This window comes from Myodes glareolus, chromosome X (genome assembly GCF_982192425.1).
Source record: "Myodes glareolus chromosome X, mMyoGla1.1, whole genome shotgun sequence".
Lineage (NCBI taxonomy): Eukaryota > Metazoa > Chordata > Mammalia > Rodentia > Cricetidae > Myodes > Myodes glareolus.
In genome coordinates this window covers 119,812,653-119,835,519 of record NC_142053.1, presented here as the reverse complement: position 1 = coordinate 119,835,519, position 22,867 = coordinate 119,812,653, and the positions used below count along the sequence as shown (strand labels likewise).

The window sequence follows — 22,867 nt, the reverse complement described above, 5'->3', positions numbered from 1 at the left end:
TGAGAAAATTTATTACAATGGCCAAGAAAGTTGAGGTATAACATAACCTTTGAATTAGTACTAAGAATCTTCCAAAAGGCTCCAAACACAGTGACCTCTCCCAAGGTAAACACATGTTCTTTTTCTAATGAACAACACAATGTTCCCATTTCTAGGATGCTTTGTTTATTTGACAACAACTGATGATGATGTGGCATATATATATATATATATATATATATATATATACATACACACACACACACACACACACACACACACACACACATACATACACAGCACCACTAGCAAAAACAAAAGAAAGGACAATAGGAATGGAAGAAAGAAAAAGAACTGAGACCTAAAAATGTCAGTCTGGAGAGAGAGTTCAGTCAATAAAGTGCCTGCTATACAAAAATGAGGGCTTTAGTTCAATCCCCAGAACCTATGTTTAAAAATTAAAGCCAGGCACGGTGGAACACACTTATAGTCCCAGTATTGTGGAGTTAAAGGTACAGCTAGGCAGATCCATGGGGCTCACTAGCCAGCCAGCCTAACCCGAGTCTCAGGTCAGTGAGAGAGTCTGTCCCAAAAAGTAAGATGGAAAGAACCTGAGGAATGACATACAAGGTGACCTCTAGCCTTCATACATACTTGCACACCTCCCCCCCCTCTCTCTCTCTCACACACACACACACACACACACACACACACACACGGGGGGGGGGGGGGGCTGTCATCTCTCCTACCAGGACTCTCTTTGAGAAACTCCTCCTCTGACTCCCTCGCTCCAAATGGCTGAAGGTCAAACCTGTCTGTGCTGCTGGACTCCACCTGCTAGGCAGCTGTTCACATAGTTCCAATCTGAAATCACAATCCGGCTCATGGTGTCTCTTCTTCTAAGTATATAGGATGAAGCTCTGTAACCTCAAACTCTAAAATTCACTTATAATATTCTATGAAATAATAGCAAATTCAGTCTGTATATAAGTTGTACCTGAAACATAAAGAAGTAGCTATAGAAACACACATAAATGTTGTATTTAAACTTATATCCCATCACCAAACCTATAAATATAAATATTCAAAAATTAAATAAAAAACATTTAATATACAATCTAAAACACTTCTGGACTCAAGTATTTCTGTTAAGTGAAACTTTACCCATACCATTGGCCACTTAAGATGTACCTAAAATAGTACCCTCCTACCAACCTTCTCCTACAAACCCCCAACACAGTCTCTGCTCCACCCAAATTCCTTGGCTGGGACACATCTCACTTGGAGACCTAACTTTCTCAACCATAAAAATAGACCAGCTGCATGTGCTGACATAGGGTAAGCAACAGGTTAGCTGGAACAACCTTAGGAACCCAAGGAGACATACTGACTAAAAACCCAAGATGCTGATAAAGACAGGAAGCCTGCGGTGCCTTCAGTCCAGGTTCTTCTTCACTTTTACGGAACAAAATACACCTTATCAAGCCCAGTACATTAGAGGATGCCCTAGGGAATTTGGCAAATTCTAACACTTGGGGAGGAGGCACTTATTCGGCCACTTGGGACTTTGATGTGTGGCTTTACATTTTTCAAATTCAAAAACTACTCTTAGGAAAACTATGACCTGGACACACTGAATGTCTTGAGAAATTTCTAAAGTTGTAAACCTCCAGCTGTGTCTTATGAACAGATGCCGCCTTTCATACAGAGGCATGGGACTCCACAGCCAAGGCAGCTGGTCATCCCATGGGCAGTCTTAAATCTCCTCTATAAGAGGAAGGAATTGAAATAATTTTTTTTCTCTGCACTGTTTTTGGCTTTCACATTCACACAGCATCTGGCTTCTGAAATGGGAGGGTGTTGAATTTCTATTCTGGTCAAGCATATTTTTAATTGTAAAGTCTGGGAATTCCACACCTCATCATTAATCCCCTACCAAAACTGCTCTCCCACAGTAGGGTTCAAGCCATTTAAAAACCATGGGATGTTTAAACAGTCTCATCATCACAGGCTAAAAGTGATGAGCTAGGAGACAGAAGGCCACTCCTACAGCAGCTGCAAACTAAGCCACTCCAACTTGGGTCTATCCAAAGCTCTGAACCTTTCCCTGCAGAGACATTCTGCAGCCACCTGAAGAGGAACTACCAACACACCAAAGTTCTTTCTCCGAAACCCCAGACTCACTTTAGTGAGCATTCAGAGCTAAAGAACTTAGGCTTAAACCATATAGTTTCCTTCACACATAAACTAACTTGTTTTTTTTTTTTTGATAGACCTATAATCAATCCCAAAAGAGAAAGCAAGGAACACCAGAATACAATCCACTTTGAAGTCTCTTAGACAGCCTCCTTAAAAATCCATCTGAGGGGGTGATGGTGGTAGTAGTAGTAGCAGGAGCAGCAATGATGAGCACCCAACCGCAGGCATTGATTCAAACTTGTAACTGTACACTAAAATGCCTTCTATGTGAATTATGGCAATCCAAAAAGAAATGTGTGTTCAGGAATTATCAACCACTGGCATGATTCCTTTTGTAAAAGACTATAAAGCACCACCCACAGGCTTCCTCTTACCCAAGTATTCCCTGAAGTTTCCAGAAATTTGCTGATCTTTTTGTTTGGTTTGGTTGGACAGTGTTTGTTTACGGGTGGGGGTAGGAACAGGTGTGATGGTTTCTTTTGGGTTTTTTTTTTTTTGAGGGGATGCAGCATGAATAATAAAAACTCAGAGACAGATATTGGGGTTCAACCTAAAAATCAGAAAAGCAAAGAAGATCAGAGAAGCAAAGCAGCCAGCCACTACAGAATTCTTACCTCTACCAAGGCCGGGTGAACCTATTCTCAGTGTGACTGCAGACTGAGACCCTGAGCTTCTGTCTCCTCCTATCTTCTATTCCTCTCTAGTGCTGGGATTAAAGGCATGCACCTCTACTGCCCAAGCTCTACGGCCAACTAGAATGGCTGTTGTATTAAAGGACCACTGCCTGGCCTGTATGGCTGACTGACTAGTGTGGCTAGCTTTGCACTCTGATCTTCAGACAAGCTTTATTTATTAAAACACAAATAAAATATTGCTCTAAGGGAAGTGTTTAAATTTTTATTTATTTATGTGCATTTGTAGTCTTTTGTCTAAATGCATGCATAAAATACGTGCAGGTGCTGAAGAGGCCCGGAGAACAAATCAGATGCCCTGGAGCCAGAGTTACACGAGTCTCCAACATGAGCACTGGAAACTAACTGAATTCGAGTGCCTTGGAAAAGCAGCAAGAGCAACAAGGGTTGAGCTATCTCTCCAGTGCCTTGTTTTTTGTTTCTGTTTTTGTTTTCTGGCAGTCTGACTATGTTGTTCAGGCTAAGCCCAAACTCCTGGACTCAAGCGATTCTCCTGCCTCACCTCCTTAGTAGATGAGTTATAGGCATGCATCGCTCTGTGTGTGTGTGTGTGTGTGTGTGTGTGTGTGTGTGAGTGTGTAACAAGTGTGTATGTGTGCATACATTTTAAAAGCCTTCACAGTAAGGAAGTCTAAATTGCAATTTATATTTTTTAACTTTTTAACTTCAAAAAGGGTCTGTCCAGATTTCTCAAGACATTCAGAAACCAAGTAACTTTCCACGGATTACAGTGAAGGTAAAAACAGGTGGTTCTGGTTCCTGGGCCAGTCAATCTCTGACAGTTTGGCTTTGTATTTTCAAGCCCAGTCTTCCTGTCTTTGTCTGTCTCTCTCTGTCTCTCTGTCTCTCTGTCTCTCCCTCTCTCAAACAACAGTTGCATGGCAACTAATCACCTCAAACAGAAGCAGATATGAATGTTTGGTGCAACGTGACTCATAACACCCAAAAAGCAAAAGCAAGCAAAATGTTCATCAAGTTATAAATGGATAAGCAATGTGTGTTATATCCATCCTGTGGGCTGTTACTCAGACACAAATGAAACAAAGTACAGATACATGCTACATTCAACATGGATGGATCTCAAAAACATAAAGAAAGAAGCCAGATATAAGGGACTACAGAATACACAATTCTATCTCTATAATGTGATCATAAACGTTAACTCTGAAAGATAGCTGTTGCCAGAGGATGGGAGGAATCAATGATAAAGAAGTCAGAAAGGGGGCTGGAGAGATAGCTCAGTGTTAAGAGCACTGGTTGTTCTTCCAGAGGACCTGGGTTTAATTTCCAGAACCCACATGGCAGCTTAAAAACTGTAACTCCAGTTTCTGGGGATCTGATACCTTCACACCAATCCACATAAAATAAAGTTAAATAAATTATTTTTTTAAAAAAAATCAGAAGGAACTAGGCTAACAACTAGGAAATAACAAGGTTTCTTTCCAAAGCAATGAAAATATTCTAAGATTGACTATGGTGATAGTCACAGAACTCTGTGGATATTAGATTGAAAACTATCAGACAGCCAGGGAATCATATATCAAGTTGCATATATCATATATGGAGTTTTGAAACCTGGTCCCAAAAAATCTAACAGGCTATGCTTGACCTGCAAGGCCTTATTGTTCTAGTAATCTAGGGTAACTGTGGTCTTAGATCAATGGCTCTTCTCAGCCTTAAAGGGGAATGAGATAGACATACTTTAGTATCTACTACATTAGGTAGACATACTTCTTAGTGATCACCAAGCTTTAGCAGAATCAAGCAGGAGTCTGACCTAAAGTAAAAAAGACAGGACACAAATGAAGACAGATGCCGGCTTTCATCTTGTTCTTAGTTATCTTGTGGACCCAAGTAAAACTCAATACCTTTAAGAAAATACAGGTTCTGGGCTAAAAAGCACTTGCTCTTCCAGAGGACCTGGGTTCAGTTCCCAACACCCACATCAAGCAACTCACTACTGATTATATAATTCTAGCTCCAAGGAATTCCTATGCCTCCTTCTGATCTCTTCAGGCAGCCAAGCACATAGTTATGCACACATACGCATAAATAAAATTTAAAAGCTTTTAGAAATACAATTAGTGGTATCTGTTACAATGTGGATCATAACTTAATAAAGAGGTCAGAATAAACTCAAAGAAATGAGCTGAGCCTTCCTATTCCTGTTTACTCAGAGATAACCAAGGAAAGACAAAGTCCCTGCAACACAAGTCTCTGCTAGGCTCAGGCACAGCTGCAAGACAGCAGGTAAAAGGACTACAGGGTAGGTAGGGAGTCTTTCCATCTGTTACCATCCAACAGTAAATGTCTAAACAGCACTCTTTCAAGTTCTGGAGACAGTATGAGGGAACCACAGGACTGTTCGTGTGCAACTATCCTGCTGCCAGAGCTCCTAATGCTCTTCGGTCGCAGAAGAGAAGTACGGCAGCAAAATGCAGACCAGGACAATGATGAGGTCAGCGATTTTAAGTCAGGCTTGCTCTAGACCACGGTTTCTGATGTTCATAAAGAGCAACCCGACCAAGAAACATTAACTTCAGAAAGAAATAAGAAAAAAAGGCCAACTGAAGTTAGATTAACAGCCATGCAGCACCAACACAGAAATAACAGCCAGACTCCTTGCACGCAAACACACATTAAGGCAAGCCAGATGGAAATGTTTATGAAGTACTAGCCACAATGACTATTTCTTAAAATTTACAACATACCAAGTTATAACATAATGGAAATGCGTTGCTAATTTCCCTGCACTGCCATCCCATTTCCACTGCAACAGCAAACAGTTAAAGGGACAGACATTTCTAAGGACACAATGGGGCCAGTAATAGCCTCCCATAACATATTACCCAAGATGGTGGGCAGATGCAGTTGTTTCACTTTAAAAATCAGTCATAGCAACCTGTGCTATATAAGCCTGGTAAGTGGAAGAGGAGCTTACAAAAATGTAATTTGGCATACAATTCTGAGCCTTCTTTGGTTTGGAAACAAAAATGCCAATGAAAAATTGCATCCCCTCTTTCCTTGTAAGAGCATTTTCTTCACAAAACTAGTAGTCTAGAGAGGGAGACAAGCCCAGGTCTAGCTTCACCCTCACAGCCTATGTTCACCTGGAGAGCAAACTCCAATCTTCCTTCTAATTTAACCTATGGCAGAATGTAATCAAGGTAGAGAAATAAAGCACAGTAGACTGGAATATGGCTCAGTGACTAAAGGTGCTTGCTGCCAAGTCACATGAACCTGATTTGATACCTAGAAGCCACATTGTAGGAAAACTAACTCTTCCTGGCTGTCCTCTGACCTCCATATGCACACTGTGGCTCAGGCACCACGGTACAATGCCTTGGGACAGGAGCCATTGTGCCAGTGCACATGCATGTACACATACACACAAACTAAACTAAAAAATGTAAAATTGGTTTCATTTTTGTTTTTAAATTGTATTCAGATTATAATTACGCCATTTCCCTCATTCTTCTCCCTAAACCTTCCCATGAATACTTTTCCTGCCCCATTGCTCTTTCAAATTCATGGCCTCTTATTTATTGTTACATGCAGACAGACACACACTCCTAAATAAATACGACATGCTTGGTCTGTATGATGTTACTCGTATACAAATTTTCAGGGCTGATCATTTGGTATAACCAATACCAAACACTATTTCTCCTGCTCTCAGGATTCCTTAGTTGTGTATAGGTCTTTGTCTAGAGTTAAGATCTCTGAGCTTTTTTTCCCATTCACATAAGCATATCTATGCATGTCATCCTTAAAATTGTTTAAATTTTAACAAAGCACAGAGGGGACTGGAGAGATGGCTCAGTGGGTTAAGAGCCCCTGCTGCTGTTCCAGAAGTCTTGGAGTTTGGTTCCCCGCAACCATATGGCAACTATAGCAGTCTGTAATTCCAGGTCCAGAGGATCCAGTGCCCTCATCTGGTTTCCGGGAGCACTGCAAATATATGATGCACAGATATAAAATGAAGGCAAAACAACCACATGCATAAAGCAAAAGTAAATGAGTCTTAAAAAAAAGCATAGGGATGGAGCCTTTGCTAAGGCCTGCCTTTTATTTTGGGGAAAGATAAATACTGTTAGTTGGTATGAGTTATTAGTGGTTCTCAACCTTCCTGATGCTGTGTCCTTTAATACAGTTTCTGTTGTGGTACCTCCCAACAATAAAATTTTTTCATTGCTACTTCATAGCTGCAATTTTGCTACTGTTGAGTCATAATGTAAATATTCACTATGCAATCCCTGTGAAAGGGTCATTCGACCACCAAAGAAGTCGCAACAGGTTGAGAACCACTGACTTAGGGAGTAAAAGACGTTTGCTGCCAAGCTTGAGAAATTGAGTGGCACGCCCGGAATCCACGTGGTGGAATAAGAGAGCAGACCCTCCTCTGACCTGTGACATTACACATGTTATGACACAGAACGCCAGCCCCACATAAAAATAGAGAAATAAAATGGGTTTTTAGAGTCTACCTGCTTCAGTCCTGGACCTACCACTTACTACCTGGTTTACCTTAGGAAAGCTGTTAAACTGTGCCTTGCTGATCTGGCTCGACTTCTTGGCTGGGCTTACTGGCAGTGGTGAGAACAGATGTGCCTTGTTACCCTTAGAGAGGGAAGCTGCTCACTATTTGCTATTGTATAAAGTAGACTTTGTAGATGCCCTTTATGGAATTAAGGAAATTAGCCTCAGTTCTCTTTTCCTTTATCTTGAAGAGGTGTTAGATTTTATTAAATTACTTTCTGTCCTAATTTAGTATAATGGTGTGAAGTTTTTCTTTGGCCTATTAATATACTGAATAAGATTTCTTTTTTCCTGATAGTTTTTTTTTTTAACGATTGAAACATTCTTGTATACCAAGATGAAGCTATCGCTTGGTCATTTATGTAATTATGTTTCTAAACTGTTGAATCCTATTTGCAAAGGATTTGTCTGCCAGCTTGCTATAGGCTTTGTGTCTATGTTCACAAGGGATTCTTTTGAACTGCAGCTGTCTGCTTTTGGACTATCTTTGTCAGGTTTTGGGATTCCAATATCGCTGACTTCATAAAATTGAGGCCTCCTCTCTTCTGCTGTCTTCTAGAAGAAAACACGGCAAAATGGAGGTAATTTTTCTTTGAATGTTTATTAGAATTATTTAGGAGTTCTTTGGAGTTCTTTTTAAAATTACATTACTTATCTCCATGTTTGTGTGAGACAGAAACAGAGAGTGCAAGCAGCTGTGGAGGTCAGAAGACAAGGTGTGGGAATTGTTTCTCTCCTTCTACCACGTGGATCCCAGGTATCGAACTTAGGTTGTCAGGCCTGGTGGTGCAAGTCTTCACCTGCTCAGGTATCTCATCTACCCTGTCTTTACAGAGTTTGCACAATTCAAACTAAGTTGTTTTCTTTGAGTTGTAAGGTTAAGCTATTCCCCCATTTCATATTGAATAAATTGTAGCATTCTGTGTTGTTGGAATTGGCCCATTTCTTTTGGAAGGTGTCAAGTGTGTTTCTGGGTCAGATTATCTGTAGTATTCTCCTAGCCTTCTAGTGTCTATGGGGCCTGCAATGGTAGCCCATTTTGCTGTAATTTTGGGTTTTTTTCCTTTGCCAGCCTTGCTGCTTTGTTATTTCCCTAATTTATTTTTTTTAATGCGACAGTTTTTCCTTGATGTCCTCCCAGCTTGTTTTTTTTTTTCTTAAAGTGGGAACAAAGATTGGTGATTTAAAACTTTAAAATGAAAACTGTTTCCCCTAAATATTCTCTATCATGGGACGGTTTTCACTAGTTGCCAGTGTTATTTCCAAATACTCCATAAAGAACAGGCATCTTAGATAAATGTTTGACAAGTTTTCTCTAGCATTTAATTAATAAGTTGGTGACTTAACTGCAGGAAATAGTGCTTGTGTTATTTATGGCTTAACTTCTAAGAAGCCACTTCGAAAATTCGGATTGTCAAATTAGAGCTAAATGCCCTTGCTGAGTAAGACTTTAGAGATAGAAAAGACCTTAGACCCAGGGGTCAGCAAATTAAGTCCTTGGGCCAAATCCTGCTCAGCAGCAGCCCTGGTCTAATCTGACCCTCCAGCTAAGCATTTTTAAAGAGTTGTAAATAACAGGTAAAGGCACTTTGAGAATCTGGGACTTGGAGCCTAATTGGCCTGCAGCACCTGATTACTCTATGTGGATCTTTCCAGAAAGTTTTCCTACTCCTCTACCTTTAGGTCACAGAAAGCCAATGAGGTTGGTTGCCCGCTTCTGAGTCATCTGGAAACATTTGGAAGTACAGGTTCCCAGGCCCCTCACATGACCCTTTTCCAATCTGGAATTTGTCACAGCACATGGCTCTGTTCATGCTTAGATTGTATGTCTTCTATCTCTCTACCATTCTACCATGGCATTTTTATTTCTCTCGCCGTCTAGGCTCTGAGTAAGCTACTCAGAGGTCCATTTTGAAGGGCCTCACACAAATATGAAATTGCTGATAGTGCTGTGGAGGAGGCTTCTTTTTGTTGTTTGTTTTGTTTTGTTTCTTTCAAGACAGGGTTTCTCTGTGTAACAGCCCTGGCTGTCCTGGAACTAGCTCTTGTAGACCAGGCTGACCTTGAGCTCACTGCCTCAGCTTACAAGGATTAAAGGCGTGTGCCACCACTACCCAGCAAGGAAGCTTGTTGAGGAATAGTTCCCAAAACACGATTTTTGCCACCACAAAGTACATAATGTTTTAATTGTTTAATCTCTTTAAGTATTATTTCATTGTTGATTCAGTTTGGCACATACGATGTGAGAAAAATCTTTGAAACACAGCAATATTAGGGACCTTACTTGTAAGGAATTCTGTCACTTAGAGTTAGTGGCTAAAGAAAGGTCTTAGAAAGGATTTCCAGAAGTGGAAATTCCATTTTCTTCCTCTTATGCTAAGGAACCCAGACCTCTGTGCAAGCTGTGGACGTCCTATGACCTTGAGTTACGCCTCCAACTACTATTTGGAGGGGGGGGCATTTTATTCTAAGACAAGGTTGATTACCTTGTCCTCCTAAGAAGCCAGGACTATAGGCATGCATCACCAGGTCTGGCCGATCCCACTTTTTACATGCTCCCTTTCTGGATGAAGCTAAAGGAAATTATTACCACTCTCCTATCTCAGGGCCAGTCTGAGACGTGTCCCAATGCTCTGGGAAGTGGTGGCTGGGGACCTTTTATACCTTACAAAGATACCAATGTTGCCACTATAAAGGAAAGGGGTAGCTATTTAACTTTGGTCAGTTGTTTTCTTTTAATGTTCTCTTCTGCTTTGGTTCTCTTCATAGCTGTAGCCTGAGTTTACTCTTTTCCCCTTCTGAATTCATGCTGCTTACTTAAGCTGATGTATCACAGGATGACTTGTGATGCTTAACTGAGTCCTTCCTAGGGGTATCAGGTGGCTTCGTTATTCAGTGTCTAAGCCAGTGGTTCTCAACCTGTGGGTTGCAACCTCTTTGAGGTCGCATGTCAGATACTCTGTATATCAGATATTTACATTATAATTCACAAAGTAGCAAAATTACAGTCATGAAGTAGCAATAAAAATTTTATGACTGGGGTCACCACAACATGAGGAACTGTATTAAAAGAGTCACAGAATTAGGAAGGTTGAGAACCACTGTTCTAGGAGTTCTAGGTCAGACTATGTAGGGAGTTCCAGGATAGCCAGGACCACACAAAGAAGAGCTATATCAAAAAGACAAAAAGAAAGAAAGAAAGAAAGAAAGAAAGAAAGAAAGAAAGAAAGAAAGAAAGAAAGAAAGAAAGGAGAAAAGAAGGAAAACTCTAAATGACTACTTCAGCAGTTTCTTTTTCTGCAGTCTCTTGAAGCCAGATTCTTTATTCAAAGAAAAACAAAGCATGTTGGGTTTTTTGCATTTGTTTTGTGTGTATGCCCACTTGTAGATGTCAAAGAACAACTTGAGGGAGTTGGCTCTCTCCTATCATGTGGGTTCCAGGGATTGTACCAGCTGAGCCACCTTGTCAGCCCAGTTAATTTTTTTAAGTCTTACCGTATTTTTATACCTCATACCAAAAGGACTTAAGCTGATGGCAAGTTCTTTCTTCTCTCTAACACCAAAGTCACCTGCTCCAAACTAGACAAACTAGACATATCTGATATTTGTACAGGAAGGCCTAGGGTACCACATTGTCAACACTTCCAAACAGAACTGAGGCACTTAGGCTTCAGTATGATACTTTGAGCTTCGAGATTAAGCATCATTATATAACATGCCTCTTTATAAAATGTACTTTCCCAGAGAGTGATCCAAGGCATTGGTCCTGAAAATAATCTTTTTTCAAAGTTTTTTTTCATTGAACTACATTTCAGAAACCTTCTATATTCAATTCTATGTTCTACGCCAACAGAAAAATCTGGAAGGCCCTTGGGCATGCCTATCACTTAGCCTTGTTTCAACACTATGATCTGTACTCCTGGAAGAGAATTCAGTATTAAATAAAGCAGCAACATAGACATTGCTCAGGATTCTTACTAAGTAAATTTCCATTCTAGGGTAAAAATAATCATGTCATACAAACACTGGCTACTTTAACCAATAACATGAGACAGGGGCTTTAAATAAGACCTGGGTTCAAATCACAAGCCAGCTTATTATTTCCACCTCTCTTGCCAGAACTTTCCAAATCTGAGTAAGCTAATTTGCACCTCTTTATACCTATCTATCTGAGCATCGTTATCAGCTGGCACAGTTTCAAAGTATTCGGCCCTAAATATTGTAATTAGTGTTAAGTATTTTATATCTCATTTGACACTCTCCCAAGCATTTTATTGATTATCCCACGCAACGATAAAATGTGTGTGATTCTGGTCTTATTAATGCCTTTATGGAGAAGGAACTAAGATGCATTTGTTAAACTATCCAGCAAACCAGCTCAGGAAAGCAAGAAAAGCTATTGGTTCCTCCTAGCTCCTTTTAGTTTGGGGCTTAGAAACATCAATGCATTTGATTACTAGTATTGCCACTTCCTCAGTGGTTTCTCCAAGAACACAGGTGACACTACCGATTTAATGAAATCCAGGCTCAGCACACCGTAGGGCAGCAGAACTGTTTTTCCTGAGGTCTGGAAAAGTGCCTAGTTGTTAAGAGTTTAAAAGAGCATTTGTACATGGTTTACATACTTGGTTAGCAGATTCAATTGAGGAGGTTTCTTCACTTTTCAAAAGAACCAAGCTTGTAATTAAACTACCATGAAATGGTTGGTTGGAGCTGCAGGTCTCACCAGCAGGTTTGAGTTACAGTTGTAGTGAAATGGTGGATTAAACAACCAGAATAATTATTGACTCTAAAAAGTAAACTCACTAATAGCCATACTGGAGAAATTTTTAAATACACAACCATAAGACAATTTTTTAATGTCTTGCTATGCAGCCCAGTCTTGACATGAACTTGTGATCATCCTACCTCAGTATCCACAATGTCTACAGATCACAGGTATATACTACCACACCCTTGCAAATGTCCAGTAGTTTAATAAATGAATCCTTAGCTACAAGGGTTAGTGGAGATAGGTTATGAAGTTGCAATTAAATTAAAGAGTGGCAACTCTAAACTTTAAGATACCAAATCCAAAACCTGAGAGCACCAAGGATCAAAGCTATTAAAGGCCTCAGGGCTGTAGTCTCAACTCTTTAAAGAAGGAGTTGCCAATGCAAATACAGCCAATTTAATTGTATGCAGGGGAGATGAGAAGATTCCAAACTGGTAATTCCTCCAACAGAAAAACCAAACTGGCTTTCTTTTCTCAAAACAAACAAAACAAATTGCCTACCAGTTATTCAACTGGAAACTCCTCTCTTTAACTCTCTTTAATGGCTCACATAGGGCTTCAGTTGACTTGAAAAAGTGCCTCTCCTCTATTGGGAGGGGAGGAGGTGGCTGTCAGCGCCTTGGTTATAATGTTTTCAACAGCCAGTGTCCCTCCCAAAGCATTTAAAACAAGAGAGAAGCATTCAGTGAAAGCTAGGAAAGACTACTTAATATAAAGTACAAATTAGTTTTACCATATGCTTCCTCCAGCAGCTTAAAGAAATTGAGATCATGAAGGAAGTACTCTATGTAGAAACACTATGGTTTGTACATTTTTTATAATTTTTCGATTTTTATGCAATAAATTTTGATCAAATTTTTAATGGCAGGCTCACAAAACAAATCTCCCAGCAATGGAAGATTATTTTGCCTGGAGTCATCTGGAGAATGATCAGTGCTACTAAGAATCTTCTACAAATCCAGAGAAAGAGAGGTTCATTAAAAATGAAAGAAAAAAAGAATAAAACTCACAACAAAATAAACCAAACAGGCAAGCCAAAAGAAAGGCAGACTCTGGGGCCCTCTTCCAAGCAGTCCATAAAACATTTGAAACACAACTCACTTAGGGTAAAAAACATAGCAAAGTAGAATCAATTTCTCTCTCCCAAACTGTTCAATTCTGAGCCCACCCTCCAAGCAAGGCAAAAGACTGGGGTCAGGGGTTGTGCTAAGAGTTAAGAACTAGATAGGAATGTATCTTCTGGGCTGATACTGATTTTAAGTTTTTCCACAAGGTACTGGGGACCTGGGAATCTTTTGAGAAAAGGGACTAAATGATTCAGCGCTTCTGCCAATGGAGACAAATGGTGAGACTGTGGCCAAGAACTAGAAGCAGAGGAGCAGTGAGTTGAGTGCATTCATTAGGTATGTTCAGTAAGACTCTAGGACAGGCCTGAGGGGCTTCTTGGGATTAAGTATAGCAAAGTAATCTGATACCATTGGGGAAGATTGTCTTTTGTTTGATAGTTTTGGTTAAGATTATTCTCCTGTGTCTTTGGAGATACTGGTGGAGGCCAGAAGAAGGCAGCAGATCCTCATAGAGTTGAAGCTACAGGCAATTCTGAGCTGTCTGACTCTGGTCCTCTGAAAAAGCAGTAAGAACTCTTAAGCAGACTTGAGGTTCTTTTTTTTTCTTAAAGAGTCTAGTGCAATGAACTTTATATTTTTATCAGCATCAGAATTAACCAAAGACATTTATGATGCAAATTTAAGACACTCATCAGTTCAACATAGGGCGGGATCAAGTCTTTATTCCTCACTCCCAGTATCCCAAGGCTAAAGCCAAAAGGCACAAGAAAATCCTTTGTGAAGGACACAGTGTACTGAATGAAGGGATGAAAGCTGGTGAATCCAAAATAAAAAAAAGGCTTAAATAGAATCAAAAGTCATTAAAGCTTTACAATTCATTTTAGCTTTACTAAAAGTAAAAACACAAAAAAGGATGCTTCCATCAGAAAATAGTTCACCAAGGAAAACTGGGAGAGCCACAGATTTCCGCAGGCTGGGTAGGAATTAATCCCTAGACCCTAACAACCAGCACCTTGGGGAAAGTGGTGCCTTCCATAACAATTTACATGCAAAACAGATATCTCTAAGAAAGATCAAAGGAATTTTACTGATAGTTTATCATACTATTAATTGAAATGTCTAGCCACACTTAAGCCAGAATTCTCTATGTGAGCACTACTGACATTTTGGACTGTAGCAGGGCTTTGGGGCACCTTTAACATATTTATCAGACTAGCTGTGAGTAGCATATGCACAGTCTCAGTTTTTTGTTTGACTTGCTCTGTTTCGTTGTTGACATAGGGTCTCATGTATCCAGGGCTGCCCTCGAACTCACTGTGCAGTTTAGGATGGCTTCAACTTCCGATCTTCATGCTCCACCTAAATATTGGGATTACAGGCCTGTGGGAATGATCAAAATAGGGCTTCATGTATGCTAGGCAAACGGACCTAAGTTTCCAACCCTATTTCTCCAGAACCGCCAAATTCCTCCTCACGGTGTGGACCATGATAAAACACTCCAATTGAGAGTCACTACCTTAACCTAAGGGGTTTTGCAATTAGGAAAGCAACAAAGGCCTTGTAATCAAATAGGCTACATCACATAAAGGTTAAACATATCTCAGGGAGGATAGATGAGGCATCTTATTCACACCATCGTTCAGTATGCAAGAGGATCTTGAGTTAAGGCCAGTTTGCACTGCACAAGCCACCCCCACACACACATCTGGAAGCCTCAATGGGCCTAATTTATTAATATTTAAAATGTGGACTAGAGCTGCCAAAGATTCACAAGCATGATTCAAAGGCAAACCTGGTCCTAGTAAAATTTACTCCAAGTAAAATAAAGTTGTGGGGCAATCCCAGTGCTCTCACTCCAGCCTACATTCTATTCTTGGCATCCAGAGAAGCCCAAGGGACCAGTAAATTCAACCCAAGCAGCCTTTGGATTTGAATGTGGCAAAATATGCATCCGTATTTTTCACTAGTTGAAACTCCACATCTTCTCCCCTACTACTCACTCCTATCCATTATCACCAATAAAATCTTGTTGTTTTTTTTTTTTTTTTCGGTTTTCCGAGACAGGGTTTCTCTGTGTAACCCTGGCTGTCCTGTAACTCACTCTGTACACCAGGCTGGCCTCGAACTCATAGAGATCCACTTGCCTCTGCTTTCCAAAGTGCTGGGATTAAAGGCACGTGCCTAGCCCAAAATCATATTTTTAATTACATTTTTATGTCACATATTCTAGCTAAAACTAGTGATTTTGTTCTGCAGTGGTCTGAAATTCTACATTTTTACCAGACCTGTTGCTCATGTTGGGCCTGGTTGGTGATCACATCTTTAATCTCAACACTCAGGAGGCAGAAGCAGGAAGATCTCTGTTGATTCGAGGCCAGTCTAGTCTACACAGCAAGTTCCAAAACAACCAGGGCTACATAGGGAAATCCTGTATCCAAAAACCAAAAAGAAAGAGGGGTGGGTGGGGAGAAGCATGTTACTTTAGAAAGGGATGCTTTAGTTCAATAAAGGAAAGGTGTGCCTGGCTCACAGATAAGCATTTATCACACAGCTAACATTTACCCACTATCTACAATGTACCACTTGTATCATCTACAATGATTCACGACATAGATCACTTTAGAAATCGGCCTCCTGGATATATCCAGCCCAAGAAAAGACAAAAAGAACCATATTAACCTAAGTTTTCAGAGCTGACTGGCTGGCAAGATACTGTTCCAAAAAGCACGGAGAGGATATAAGGCCTCACTCAGCTCTACATAGTCAGCATCCTGATTAGGGGCAAGGACCAGAACAAAAAGAGTTGTATCCTCCACCAGTCCCAGGATGCCCAACTACACCACGGGTCCAATTTATTCTTGTTAGCTTGGAGCTGAAAAAAAAGAGAATCTCATGTTTCCTGGAATCAACAGTCCTCAGAGCCCAACACTTTACTTACAGAATGACCCAAGATGAGCTTTGTCGGGCTGGAGTGATGGATCAGCGGTTAAAAGTACTGGCTGCTCTTCCAGAGGACCCAGGTTCAATTCCCAGCACCCACATGGCAGTTCACAACTGTCTGTAAGTCCAGTTCCAGGGAACCTGACACCCTCACTCAGACACACAGGCAGATGAGACACCAATGCACACAAAATGAAAATACATCTTAAATAAATAAATAAACAACCTTCTGGATTACTTCATCAGCCAGTGCGCTAAGGACTACCACCAGACTCAAGTGGTTGGTCGGGTTGGCGTTAGCTTGCATTGGTAACCAGGTTAGACTGGACCGAAAACAGTAACAGTGTGAAGTAGTTGAAGTTTAATTCCACTGAAATCACATCATAAGACTGCTCCCTTAGGAAGGATTACTGACAAATGGGAGGGGGAGCACATACACCCAAGCTCTACAACCATTTGACTCACCCTTGAGTCACATCCAATACTTACACGCCAGGAGTAATGCCTTTGACTCATTATCAACAATTAAATGTTTTAGAGACCTCACACATGGATCTCTCACCAAGCACCCCTTTATTGAAACGAAAAGGAATTTAAAAATCCTTATGATGTAGTCAAATCACCCCATTTTCCAAATGAGAATGTGGATAGAAAGGCCATGCCTTAGGCTTTATTTAGTGACAGAACATTTTAAGAATTCCAGATCTTACATACATATAAACAGATGGCTGAATATAGTTGGCTTTTTTTCCCTAAAAGATTCATCACCGTATTATCAAAGCTTTCTTTGCTATCCTTAGGTTTTTGAGGTGGACTCTCACTCCCCAGCCCAGGTTGTCCTTGAACTCCTGCTTCACCACAGGGAGGAGACTATACACGCCCAATCCTTTCTTGTTTATTTGTTGTTGTTTTGAGAAAGGATCTAACCAAGCTGGAAGGGATTTAGACACCATAAGACCCACTTGAGTGCTGAGATTAAAAGTCTGCCAATATGCCTGGCTTCAGTTTTCTTAGTTTTAATTAGGAACAAAGTGCAAGTTAAAACATTAACAGCTAATGCTTGACATTTCCCTCGTAAGCGCCTTTCCCTGAGCTACACGTGTGCCCTCGCCCTTCATGCTCAACACTGAAACTAAGCAGAAGAAGGTTCAACCATCGCTGGAAGGGCTAGAATTTTTCTGACCCCATGCTGAGCTCACTGTCCCTCCAGAAAAATCCAAGAAGGATTAAGAGAAGTGTCCCCGTGGGGATTACACGAGGGGCCACATCCCCCAAATTCACCCCTTCACAGTTGGGAGGCCTTTGCTCTGCTCACCAGACTCTTCACTTTCCTCACCACCCAATTCAAGGTGCTAGAATTCCCATTCGTCAGTCAGCCCTGAAAGCGGCCAAGGTAACTAACTCTCAGAAAAGCCTTTGTGATCTTACACTCCCCCCAGCTCTACCACCCAAGTACCATCTTAGCTATGGCCGCTTTCCCAGTTGCCTCCCTTCCCGCCAGCCTCCCCTAAGGAAAGTGGGAAGTGAGCACCGCTACTTTTGTTTCAGCTCAGTTCTGACCACCCAAGCACAACGACCTACTTACCAAGCCTATAGGTCACAGGTACACAGTAAAAGCCCTGTGCGGTGTTCACTCTACCCTCCTTTCCTTTTTCTCCCCTCCGGGAGGGAGAAGATGAGGCTCAAAAACATTATGAGAGAAACCCAAATCGCCACCCACAGAACAAAACCAATTAGAATAGGCAGACTGAAAGCCAGACTTTGCTCCAAATCCCCAGATTTAATTTTTTTGGTCTTTAAATTATTGATCTTGTACTCTCTGAAATATTTTAGGATTGAAGGAAAAAGTACCAAGTGAGCGCTCAGAAGTTCAGGAAGCCACAAAGTCGATGTTAAAATTCCGCAGAAAGGGTGTTTGTTCCATTAATCGAGAAAGCAGAGAAAAGGCAAGGTCTGAGCAGCACACTGCATGTGGGATGTTCTGGGAAGTGCACATGCAAGTCGGCAGCAGTCGTTTAAAGGCCCCATCATTCCCGCCCCCTGCGCCCATGCTTGATTCTCTCAAAGAAAAGGAGCCCGCAAAGCATCCCTACCCTCCAAATTCCAGTCCGCGATAGATTTTCCCAGCTTTTTCTGGGGAGACCAGGCTCGGGTTTCTGAGCCTCGAGGATTAGAAGTGATGGTGGTGGCTATAATTCCCGCGCCCAAATCTCATCCTTCCCCCACCCCCAAGAATAATAGTCGTTTCCTTTCTCAGTCCCCCCCCCCCCCCGGATCCCGTTTCGGAGGTTCGGTCTCCTACACAGTGGACTAAGAACCTTGCGTGCGCTAAGTGGCCCCGGTCCTTCTCCAGCCCTGGCTGCCCTCAAGGGGAAACCCCCACCCCACCCCCAAGAGGGAAATTCAGCAGCCTGCCAGCACAGGAAAAGGTGGCGTGGGCAGCAGTCCCGCGCCGCGCACACCCCCCACCCAGGCCTGCCTCGCGGGTCATGCCTCGAACCGGCTGCAGCGCCCCGGCACCCGCCCCCACCGGGGATCCGCCGCGCCCCACAGCCAGAAAGGGATTTACCCTCCAGCGGGGCGTGGAGGGCAACGAGCCCGCGTGGACCTACGATCCAGGCCCGGAAGGGCGGTGCGGCTGGCACACATCGCCGCGGCTCCCCCCCAGGCCCCGCAGTGCGGCCACCAGCGAGCTCGGCGAGGACCGAGCACCGAGCACGGCGGGGAGCGGAGGGGCGCGGCGCGGCCTCCGCCGATGCACGAGGGCCCCGCAGCGGCGTGCTCAGCGCCGCAACCGGGGGAGACGCAGGCGCCGCGCGGTCGCCCGCATTGTTCAGCCCGCCGCGCGCGCCCCGGAGCCTGGTCCTGGCCTCAGCCCCGCAGGCGCGGAGGGGACGATTGCGCGGCCGCCACCGCCGTCGCTGCCGCCGCCGAGGCGCCGGTGCAGGTGGCGAGCGGCGCCCTCACCTTTGGCGCCGAGCGTGAAGTCGAGCGTGCTGTGCCTTGCTGCTGCCATAGTGCGGCGAGGCCCTGTGCCATGCCTGGGGAGGCGACCGCGGGAGACTGAGGGACCGCGCGGCGTGTCAGGCTGCGGGCCGGCGGGGAGTGCGCTGCGCCGGGGGAGGCCAGGAGTAGGAGGTGGGCGGGGCGGCGGGGGAGCGACCCGGGGCGCAGGGGCGGGGCCGACCCGCCTCCTAGAGGAGGAAGCGTAGCAGGGACGCCTCCAGCCCCGAACTTGGAGAGCTGGGTGTGAGGCCTCGCTAATGGTGGAAACGCGGGCGCCGGCTCCCTGGCGTGCGTCACCAATGGCCGCGCCCTGCGCTAAAGCTCTGGCCAGGCTCTCCCGCCATTCGCCATCCGTTAGGAGGTCACCTCAGGTTTAAACGGCTCAGCGCGACTTCCGGGGGGCCTCCCTATACACTTCCCTATATGCCTACCCTTCCTCCCCAAGCCAAGGCCCCAGTTACTTCCTGACCATGTGAAAAAAAAATAATAAAATGCAAGGATCTACCCCTGTAGTCTCTAAAAGTAGAGCCTGCCTTTTCTTAAAATGCACGTGGAACCCAATGGGATTATTAATAACATTTCTATTGGTAAGGGACGGTATTTGAGAACAGAATAGAACATTCAGGGACTTTCAAGTGACATTTTCATGCAAAATTGGAAAACAAAAGAGTCAAGGACTAAGGCTGAGCTAAGAAGTTGCAGACTCAAGAGCTTCTCCCACAGGACTTCCCCCTCCATGGTGCCTCTGTTCTCCTCAATGGCCCTACAGCCTCGGCCTCATTTTCGACCATTAGTATTCACCAAAAAGGAACAAAAGAGAACTAAAGAGCCTGTGAACTAAAACCATCCTTTATTGCAGGACCAAAATCCCTGGGCAAAAGACTCCATCATTGTGTGCGGTTCCTCTCCTGATTAATGAATTCTCCATCTCCTCCGCAACAACACACACAAAAAAAAAATACATATTAAGTTTAGCTTTCCCTTAGGCAGTTTTAGTGGTGTGTTTCCTTTTGGTTTTGGTTGGTTGGTTTAATGTTTGTTTGTTTTAATGAGCCCTTCACTGTCCTGCAAGAACCTAGCACTGACTTCGTAAACAGTTATTCTGCCTTTTCGAATTGGTTTTGTTCTGTGGGTGGCGATTTGGGTTTCTCTCTTAATGTTTTTGAGCCTCATCTTCTCCCTCCCGGAGGGGAGAAAAAGGAAAGGAGGGTAGAGTGAACACCGCACAGGGCTTTTACTGTGTACCTGTGACCTATAGGCTTGGTAGGTAGGTCGTTGTGCTTGGGTGGTCAGAACTGAGCTGAAACAAAAGTAGCGGTGCTCACTTCCCACTTTCCTTAGGGGAGGCTGGCGGGAAGGGAGGCAACTGGGAAAGCGGCCATAGCTAAGATGGTACTTGGGTGGTATCCTTGTCAGTGTGCTCCTATTTTGTTCCTATCCATTGCCACCTGTTCGTTGCCTCCTTCTCTGGAGACCAGGTCCTCAGTTTCTTCTGGAGTCAAGTCACTGGAACAGAGTTGTCCTGTGTGTGGCATGGACAGCAGAAGTTCATGTGCGGGCCACACCCTTCATTACCTGCTCAGCGCGCGGGGGAGGGGGGGGCACCTGCCTGCACTCAGCTTCACTATCCGCCATTCACTACCCCTGACCCCGCTTGGATTTCTAAAGAAATTTTAAACAGAAGGCATTGAGGTCAAGTGAAAAGGATGTAGCTGGTCCTGCTCAGCAGATTGTGGAGGGCCGTGCCGATGGCCATGGGCTCCCGACTGAGACCTGTCCTCCCCCGGAAACTGTATTCCACCTTGCAAAATGTGAAAGAAGCAGAGATGAAGAACTTTACGGTGCTTTGCCATTAATGATGACAAAAGAGAGCCATGAAGAAAAGTGAAGTTTAACAAAAATGCCTCGGGAAGATATAGGATCAACGTTGTTGAGATGATGCTAACAGTTTACTGCAAAGGTCTTCCCAAATCTACACAATCCTAGCAAGACTATTTACAACTTTTTTTGTTGTTTTGTTTTTTGTTTTTCGAGACAGAGTTTCTCTGTAGCTTTGGAATCTGTCCTGGAACTAGCACTTATAGACCAGGCTGGCCTCAAACTCACAGAGATTCGCCTGCCTCTGCCTCCTGAGTGCTGGGATTAAAGGCGTGCACCACCACCACCTGGCCATTCCTAGCAAGACTATTAAAGACGGGACATGGGAGCCAGGTGGGTAGTGGTGGTGGTGCACGCCTTTAATCCCAGCACTCGGGAGGAAGAGGCAGGTGGATCTCTGTGAGTTTGAGGCCAGCCTGGTCTACAGAGTGAGTTCCAGCACAGCTAGGACTACACAGAGAAACCCTGTCTTGGAAGCACAAAACAAATAAACAAAAACAAAAGTAAACAGAAACCAAAGGCCTCTATAAACATCTCTAACCTATTTGGACTTTGGATTTGGAACATGTTCTCATTGCCCAAATTTTTGCATCTAGGCCCCTAACTTCAAAGGCTGTTTCAAAACTAACCATTTAGGCTGTGGTTAGCAACTGTATTATAGTTGACCAGTTAAATGTGATTGGTTAGCTGTTATGACGTCAAAAAGCTCTGCCACTCATCTTGCAGCAAAAGTGACAGGAATTCTCTAAAGTTACGGTTTGGCCTTTGTGGTGGTTTGAATGAGAATGACCTCCACAGGATCATATGTTTAAATACTTGGTCTCCAGTCGGTGGAACAGTTTGGGAAGAATTAGGAGCTTGTGTCCTTGTTGGAGGAGATAGGTCACTGTGGGTAGGCTTTGAGCTTTCGAATGATGGCTCTGTCTCACGCTTGTGAATCAAGATGTGAGTTCTGAACTACTTCTGCCCGCCTGCCTGCTGCCGTTCTCCCTGCCATGCTGGTCATAGGCTCACCCTCTGAAACTGTAAGCCCCAAATGAACAGTTTCTACTATAAATTACCTTGGTCATGGTGGCTTCACACAGCAAAAGAAAAGTAACTAACCCAAATATGAATTACCCACACACACACGTAAGTTGAAGGCCTGGTCCTCAGATGGTGACACTCTTTGTCACCAAACGTAGTAGAAACTTTAGGAGGCCTAGATAGCTAGCTGAAGGAAGTAGATCACTATGGGTGTGTCTTTTGGGTTTATCTTTTGCCTGATTTCTTGCTGTTCTTCTCTGCTCCCTGGCTACCATGAGGAAAGCAACTTTGTTCCTAAAGCCCTTCTGCCATGATGTTCATCTGCCTGATGGCCCAAAACCAATAGAGCCAGCTAACCACGATGGAGACCATAAGCCAAAAGAATCCCTTTACTCTCTTGAGTTGTTTATGTTAAGTACTGTATCACAGCAATAATAAATAACCCACTAGCCATAGCCTAAGCTTTGAATCAGCTTCCTGGTTGACAATGTTTTCCACTGGCAAAATGTGGATAGTCTGGATTATTCATGCACACCAGGCTGGCCTTTTCTGCTCTTGACCAAAATAGAGGAATGACAAAGTAAAACATGCCTTACTGTCCAGGACCCGGTCCTGTGCTCACAGACAGATGTGTGCGATGAGAAACAACTCCCCAAACACTAAAATCCAGTAAACCACTCTGCAAACAGCCAGGACAAGACACAAGCAAAGCTACTCCATAATCATGTCTCCACGGGAACAAAACGTGGGCATTGTTCAAAGCACAA

At 43.3% G+C, this 22,867-nt stretch overlaps 1 protein-coding gene across 1 annotated transcript in view; it reads right to left on the bottom strand.

Moving 5' to 3' along the window:
• The window catches only part of Sms (spermine synthase), a 56,130-nt gene extending 36,813 nt beyond the window's left edge, over positions 1–19,317 (bottom strand). Inside the window, exon 1 of the mRNA XM_085684905.2 lies at positions 19,158–19,317. Coding sequence (XP_085541031.1) covers positions 19,158–19,206 — 49 coding nt within the window. The 5' untranslated portion in view covers positions 19,207–19,317. The remainder of the gene's footprint in view (positions 1–19,157) is intronic.
• Between the last annotated feature and the right edge of the window lie 3,550 nt (positions 19,318–22,867).